The sequence below is a fragment of the Cicer arietinum genome, chromosome 3 (assembly GCF_000331145.2).
Source record: "Cicer arietinum cultivar CDC Frontier isolate Library 1 chromosome 3, Cicar.CDCFrontier_v2.0, whole genome shotgun sequence".
In the NCBI taxonomy this organism is placed as follows: Eukaryota; Viridiplantae; Streptophyta; class Magnoliopsida; order Fabales; family Fabaceae; genus Cicer; species Cicer arietinum.
This window is the reverse complement of record NC_021162.2, coordinates 46933291-46941861: the sequence shown is the minus strand read 5'-3', so window position 1 is coordinate 46941861 and position 8571 is coordinate 46933291. Positions and strand designations below refer to the sequence as shown.

Genomic DNA, 8571 nt, shown 5'->3' with positions numbered 1-8571 from the left:
AAAACACTCAATCATAAACTTGAATCAAACAGATGTGCCACCTATCACGGGTCTGCACGATTTACTAAAAAGCGTAAACCATAAACGTACTGCCTATCACGGGCCCGTACCGTTTATCGAGGTGCCACCTATCACGGGTCTGCACGATTTACTAAAAAGCGTAAACCATAAACGTACTGCCTATCACGGGCCCGTACCGTTTATCGAGGTGCCACCTATCACGGGTCTGCACGATTTACTAAAAAGCGTAAACCATAAACGTACTGCCTATCACGGGCCCGTACCGTTTATCGAGGTGCCACCTATCACGGGTCTGCACGGCTTACTAAAATAACGTAAATTGTAAATGTACCGCCTATCACAGGCCAAAGTACTATTTTCCAAGGTGCCACCTATCACGGGTCTGCACGGCTTACTAAAATAACGTAAATTGTAAATGTACCGCCTATCACAGGCCAAAGTACTATTTACCAAGGTGCCACCTATCACGGGTCTGCACGGTTTACTAAAAAGAACGTAAATTGTAAATGTACCGCCTATCACAGGGCCAAATTACTTTTTACCAAGGTGCCACCTATCACGGGTCTGCACAATTTACAAAAAAGCGAAAACCATAAACGTACTGCCTATCACGGGCCCGTACCGTTTATCGAGTTGCCACCTATCACGGGTCTGCACAGTTTTCAAAAACGTAAATCATAAATGTACCGCCTATCACTTGCCAAAGTACTATTTATCAAGGTGCCACCTATCACGGGTCTGCACGATTTACAAAAAGCATAAAAATGCATGAGCGTATACTGACTCCATCCACAACAATCGTTAAGCAAATGCAGATATTAAAAGATTCTCCATTTTTAATACTCATTTAACTTAAACGATTTTCACAACAAACATTAAGCAAACAGAAATATTAAGAGATTCCCCATTCTTAATACTCTTTTAACTTAAACGATTTTCAAAACAAACATTAAGTAAACAAGACATTAAGAGATTCCTCATTCTTAATACTCATTTAACTTAAACGATTTTCTCAAACACACATTAAGTAAACCGAGATATTAAAATATTTCCCATTTTTAATACTCGTTTAACTCTAATGGTTTTCAAATTCCACAACAAAACAAACTCAAACATATTATCAAATTCAATCCACAATCTACACCAAAACACATCAAATTTCATCGGTATAATGGTTTTCCAATTCTACAGAACAAACTCAAACATACTCTCACATTCAAACCATATTTCACAACAAACACACCAATTAACAAACATCGAGTATGGACACGCCAAATACACCGAACACAATCAACACCACATAACACCCAGATACCTCAAATATCATTTACTCATAATCATACACAAAGACTTCAAATTCATTTACCACGAAACATTCATCAATATAAACAAAACCTAACTCTAAGGTTTTACCCATAACGCATTAGTTTCGTTTTTCCCCAAATCGATACATTTAACCCTAACAAATTCCTTCCCACACAACCACAGATAAGTCCCTAATGCAAACTAAAAGTTTGGAAGGAGCCCTTACCTCAACGTTAGCTTTAACGTGCGTTTCCGGTACCGCGAGTAATTCCGGTAAAATCTCCGCTCGCAACGCCGCTTCCAAATTAGTTCACTAGCACCGTAGCGTGGTGGTGAGCAACTTTCCCTTCTATCTCTTCGAGAAATGAGGTTTGGATCTAGAAGAAACAGAGGGGTTTGTGTTTGGATCTCAAAAACCGTTTTTCTTCGTTTTCGAATCAAAGAGGAAGAGTGGAGTTGCGAAAACCTTGATCTAACTCTCACCCAACCTTGGGTCACTAGCTTTGAAGAAAAGGAAGCAACGAAAACGAAAAATGGAGAAGGATGGAATTTTGGGTTTTGCTCACGTGAGGTTCAGAGGAAGGAGATGGAAATTTGGAAATTTCCTTCCTTTATATATATATATATATATATATATATATATATATATTAATTACTTTTAACAAATATCTCAAAATATCTAGATATTTGTTAAATTACCATTTCACCCGTAACGCATTAAATTCTCCGTAAAGGATTCACCGCACTTAATTTAATTTATTTATCGACGAGTAATTTTAATTGGCATCAAAATATCTTTTTGATCATATAAACTCCAAAATATTAATAACTTTGGCTAAAAAGCCTCCGAGCCAAAATCCAAAATACACAAAAATACATAAAGTATACTTTAAAATTATGGGTCTTACATTCGATGTTATATATATGACTCTAGTTTTTTATTACAAATTGCATCAGTCATAAACACTTCAAGTTTGTATTTAATTCTTCTCTCTTCTACTATTGTGTTAGAGTATTGTGAGATTTAGTTTAAATATTTTCTTTGGAAATGTGGCTATCTTGTTAGGTGATCAATTGCGGTAGTGTTAAAAAGTTTCTTGAAACTCTAACAATTATTCACGACACTCGTCTAAAGTATAAGTTGATTGTTACGTTTTATACAATGACTCGTTTTGTGTTGGTTCGATAAATTGAGTTTTGATGGATACATTCAATTTTCCTTATTTTTATCGAACTAACATAGATCGAGTCATTATCTTAGTTGTAAAAACTCGGAAGACAGATAACTTATACTTTAAATGATTTTCTTTAACTTCGTTAAAATTTTGAGTGATTTTTAAACATCCGTCTATAGTAGACTACCTATATAAGTGGTCCACGGTAGCATTCATTTGTTGTAGCTAAGGATGGGAATAGACTAGGCCGTCCGTCAGGGACCTATGGCCTAGCCTACTTATGGTCTGGCCTTGCCTGACCCATTTAATAAAAAAGATAGGCTCAGGCTATTTTTAAAACCTATTTATTTAAATAGGTCAGGCTTAGGCTTATAAAAAAAACCTATTAGGCCTTACAGGCCGGCCTATATATATTTTATTATTTATTAATATTATTATTATTATTATATTAATAATATTATTTCTTATTTTAAATTTTATCAATTAGGCAATTACTCAGTAAGCATTCTATATTCAGTAGTTGTTCCATATTCGGTAGCATTCCATATTTGGTAGTCGTTCAATTAGTCAATCACTCAGTAGTCTTCCATATTTGTTTAAGAGGTAATAATGAGTGTGTTTGTTTCAGAAGAAAAAAAAATATTTTTTTGGGTTTAAAGTTTGTTTGTTTCATATTTTTTAAAAATTATTTTAAATAGGCTTCCAAGCCAGACCAGACTTTTTAAAAGGTCAGGCCAGGCCGAAAAAAAAGCCTATGATAGTCTGTAGGCAAGACTTAGGTCTAAAAAATAAATTGTAGGTCAAACTCATGCCTTTCAAAGTCTGATCTGACCTATTTTCATCCCTAGTTGCAGAATTAATCTTTTTGAAGATACAAAGAAAATTTTATTAACATTTAAAAGACCGTGAAATATATGTACAAGATGAACTAGTACAAATACAATGTCGCATTGAATACACGTTATTTAATGCATCACCACATCTTCACCCCTTAACAATATCCTGACATTAAGACCAATGAATGACACTCACCAATATTCCCCTCCCCTATATTCTTTAAAGATTAAAAAAAAAAATCGATTCTGTTTGAAATAACCACTCCAAACAAGATTTGTTTAAATTTCTCATCGCACGAAAGATTTGTTGGGAGATAAGTGAGATGTAAGTCGGCGAAAGTAAGAGTGAGATTTAAGTTCAAGGCGATAGAAAAAAAATTGAAGGTGGTCAAAAGATAAAAGTTAAATGCTCAAAATAATTTTAAAAAATTCAAAGTATATAGATGCACACTCTGAGCTCCATGTACGGTCTCAAACATATCTTAGATAAAATAAAATTTGTCTATATTATATAAACAAAATTTATTGTCTATATAAAGTTTAATTATTTTACATAGTTAGTATAATAAGTTTTACATTGCAACAATCATCATTGTATTTAACTTTATAACTAGTGATGAATAACATTAAATATATTTAATGATCTCCAAACTCACTCAGATTGTAAGTAAATTATAACATATGTCCATATTACTTTCATAAAACAATATACAACAAAAATAATATAAAAAACAAAATAAATAACTTAATATAAAAAACAAATAAGTACAATAGCAAATTTGAAAACATTTTTTTCCGAACGATCAAAATAACAAATTAATGTATATGTTCCAAATTAAATAATAGAATAACAAGAAAAACATAGATTACAATCTTATGAAACTTAACTACAAGACTGTTATGCCCAAAAATAAGTCTCCTTGTGCATAACAAACTGTGTTGTCAATACGTAAAATCCCACTCTTCGAAAGTGTCAAACTCCTCATCCAAATCATTTTTTAAAAAAGAAAAATGTATATATTAGTGACATTTTGTTAAAGGTAACATGATAGGGACAACATTGTATTAACTGACAGTCAGCATATAAAACGAAGAGTCTAGATCAATCTCTGAATATTTCTGCAAACTTTCCTCTTTTCAACTTTAAAGTATTATTATCTACCTTCATTGGTCTTTCCCACTAGGGATGTCATGGCTAGGAGAAAACTTTCAACACAATATACTTGATGAATTCTTCGAAATTTTATCGAGACTGAAGTTCTATCTAGCTCAGTAGTAGCAGATTCTAAATCTAGGCTCTAGATTGTGATCATCAAATAGTGATCAAAGATTATCCTTTGATCACCTGAAGTCATTGTTTCATTATTTACAAACGATCAAACTCGATCATAAAGTCACTCCGCTGCTGTATTTCAACACAACTATTAAAACTAACTTTAAAACAAACTAAAATCCATTTAAAGAATTGACTTATTAAAACAATTGTTTTCTCCCACATACCTACCAATGATCAATGACTAAATAATTAAGAGACCTAATTGTTATATAAAATAAGTTTACATCAACCATATTAGCAACAAGTTGCACGTATTATGTTTTTTGAACAAAACTGAAATATTCAGAAATGTAAAACGAAAAGTTATCAACAAAAGAAATTCAACCGGGAAGATATATTTTAGAACAAATGAAAGATAAATCGGGCATTCATATCATTACAACACAACAATTACAATGATATATCGCATATATCATCTATACGATTACACAGATTACAGGCCGCGATAAACCAAAATTGAACGACAGCTTATGAATCTACGATATTTACAAGTACAACACAAGCCTCTGAAGCCAAAATTTGAATTTCTGCCATAGCAGCAGGAAAAAGAACTATTGATGTAAGAGTAAGACAATGTGATTGCACTTTTAGGAATGTCAACTTCCAAGGCACATAGGCCAGTTCGGGCCTAGAACAGTTTGAAATAAATTGTACGGTTATAGAACAACAACCTTCATGGCCTTTGCAAATCTTATTGGAAGGTGAATTATGATCAATCTGTAAAGAACGAATATAACGTTTCCTGTGGCTTCAAATTCTTTCCACTGTAAGTAAAACAAAACATCCCACATTCAAGAAAGAGTATACAAGTGGTACTGAAACTTCAAGTACCAGCAAAATAATCATCTTTGGTCCAAAATGTAACGAGACAGGCACTCATTGATCGCTGCAAATGTTCCTGATCTCAACAGTTGGCAAAAGCATACAACTGAACCATACACCAGAATCAGATCACCTCTAAATGAACACGGAGGTCTTCTCAAAAAGCATGATGGAACCTTGTTACAAATAAACTGGCTTAATATCATTAGCCCCGAAGCTTGCACCACATTGTGGACATTTGCGCTGCCGACTCCCAGCAATTTTCTGGATACATGGGTTGCAGAACAAGTGGTAGCATTTTGTAATTACCACCTGACAGAAGTTGGAAAATGTGAGGAAACACCCAAATCAAAGCAAAATAATTTTGCAAATTTTAGTTTGACAAAAGACTACAAAATTTAGAAAAACCATGTTTACTCCCCAACGGAGCATATCTATCCAACAATGACAGTGCAGCAAAATAAATTAATGAAATGGGGAAAATCAGAATATATTATTAGCTTGTTAATCAAGAAGCATCTGTCGATCAACATATCTTCCTTATTGACGAAGCTGATATCACTCTAAAATGATTCAATTGTAAATTTAATTAAGTTTACTTTAGACAAACATACATCCACACAAAAAAATATGAAAATGGTCTAAAATTTAATTTAGTTTCTTTGATAATCTAATCTTACACATGAAACGGGGAAAAGGTGATAGACAACTTCAAAGGTTTAATCGATATATCATGACAAATAGAAGAATGCAAAATGGAAAAGGTGTTGCAATCCTACATTAGCAAATAGAAAAAGATAATACAAATCGAGCAAAGTGATAGGGACTTGGGGTGCCCAAGTCTCACATCGGGCAGTATGGGATGCTTGGTAGAGTATTTAATTGGCTTGATTCTTCCCCCTTGATAGCTAATTTTTAAGAAGGGCTCTCCATGTAATTAGATTCTTATCAATTGATATCAGATCTGATTGTCGGTAGCTCAAAATGGGCTACTAACAGAGGGGCTGACCAGAAAGACCGCATTGAGCGTCATAGAGTGCAGCCGCCAGGACGTCATCTCCTAGGAGGTGCTCTGACACAAACTTGGGTATTATGGGGTGTCCTTATGAGATGCTTGGTGCAGTATTTATGCGGCTTATTCTTAATCCTTTGGGTCCCAACAATAAGAAATAGCTATTGCAGATGTAATGGGATGTAACATTTTATGAGAAGGAAGAATATAAGGAAAGATAAGGAAATCCATTTTGAAACTCTTCTTGCTCTTCATATCCTTGAGTCAAATGTACCTAAGCCTAAGACAAAGCAACCAAATGTTCCATTCAAATTACCTGAAACCGAACCTGAGTCTAAACATGAACCTGTAGTAGATGTAAGATTCGGAAAATAATTGGTATTCAAGAGAAGGCCAAAAGTCATTCTTGAATCCAGTGAGATAATAGTAGTTTCTTATGCTAGTACTAGTAATAGAAAGTCAGTTATAACAGCTGTCGGTCATTTCTTGTGTACTACCTGCTAGCACAGGTCAGCAAACAGCAAGTATATAAGCTGTGTTGCCATACCATTGTAACATATAATTGTGAAATGAAAAACAGTTACAGATTAGTTCTCTGAAATTCAATATGGAATCATCGAGCTAGGCCGTTCCATGGAGGAACAATCAATTCCTCCCCCGCTTCTGCCACCGTCTGGTGGCACGCTTCCCCCTACAGCTTTGAATTCACACTATCCTGATGATTTGTATTCATCATCTCTCGACTTCTCACTGAAGATCTCTGAGAAATTGACTGAAGATAATTTTCATCTATGGCGTCAATAAATTGAGCCGTATACCAATGCGCATAACCTCGCTGAGTTCGTCGTTTGTCCTACAATTTCTTTGAAATTCAAGAATGCAAAGGATCGTCGTAACGAAATTATCAATCTAGCGTTTACATCGTTGCGGTTGCACGACCAGATGTTGCTTTCTTGGCTTCAATTGACGCTTTCTAGCAAGATTCTCTCGTGTTATTGGATGTTCACATGTGTTCGAGAAATGGGATAAGCTCTTTGCCTAATTTCAGAAACAGAGTTGTGCCAAAGCTCGTCATCTTCGACTGGGACTTTGTGCAGTTTCTCTTGATAACTGCACTGTCAAGGATTATCTCCTTTTCACAAAATCGTTGATGTGCTCGCGTCTATTGGTGATCATGTTCCTATGAATATTGATGTAATTCTTGAAGGTTTCTTGTCTGATTATGGATTTGTTGTTGAAAGTAAATTTGAACTCATGGATAGTGATGAAGCTGAAGGTTTTCTTCTTGCTCATGAATTTTGCCTTGGGAAGTATAAGAAGAAAACCCTAACTGATGTAGCCTCTCTCAATTTGACGCATGCTTTCTCTATGCCAAACTCAATCTGCACCTGATTCCTCTTCTCCACTGTCAGATTCACCTTCTGACTTTGCTGAACTGGCTTATCCTTCGTTCAGAGGTGGCCGTGGTCCTTGTGGTGGAAGAGGTTGTGGAGGACGTAATTCCAATGTGCAATGTCAGATTTGTTTCAAATACAGTCACACTGCAGCAACGTGTTGGCACAGGTTCAATCAGCAGTTCCAGCCTCCTTCATCTCACAATACGGCATTCTATGGACCACACTCTGGACCTGGTGGTCCTATGAGTTATGGCTCTGCACTCCATCTGGCTATGCTCTCTATCCACTTTCCAATACCTGGCACCAGCCTCAGAGTGCTTCACGTCCTCCTACTTTTCTGGTCGCTCCACCTAGTGCATTACTTACCAACACTACACCTGCAAACTCTGGCTCATGGTTTCCAGATTCTGGTGCCTCCTTTAATGTGACTGGTGATGCAAGGAACAGGCAATGACTTACTCCTCTTGAGCATGATCAGATCTACATAGGCAACGACCAAGGTTTGCGCATTCACAATTATGGTCCCAGCTCTTTTCCCTCTCCTACACATCCACAGACACATGCCTTTAGTTCTTCATAACTTACATATTCCCTTACTTTATGTTTAATGCTAATGATGCCTTGTTAAATCTCAGGAAACTGATGCTACTCTACTCCAAGGTCGTGT

General features: G+C 35.5%; 1 protein-coding gene across 3 annotated transcripts in view; it reads right to left on the bottom strand.

The window, feature by feature from the left end:
• Nucleotides 1-5022: 5022 nt before the first annotated feature.
• Nucleotides 5023-8571, bottom strand: part of LOC101500404 (E3 ubiquitin-protein ligase BRE1-like 1) — a 29006-nt gene continuing 25457 nt past the window's right edge. For all 3 annotated transcript variants that reach the window (XM_027332331.2, XM_004492128.4, XM_004492129.4), the window contains one exon: nucleotides 5023-5807. In XM_027332331.2, the coding sequence (XP_027188132.1) occupies nucleotides 5676-5807 (132 nt within the window). In that variant the 3' untranslated portion in view covers nucleotides 5023-5675. The remainder of the gene's footprint in view (nucleotides 5808-8571) is intronic.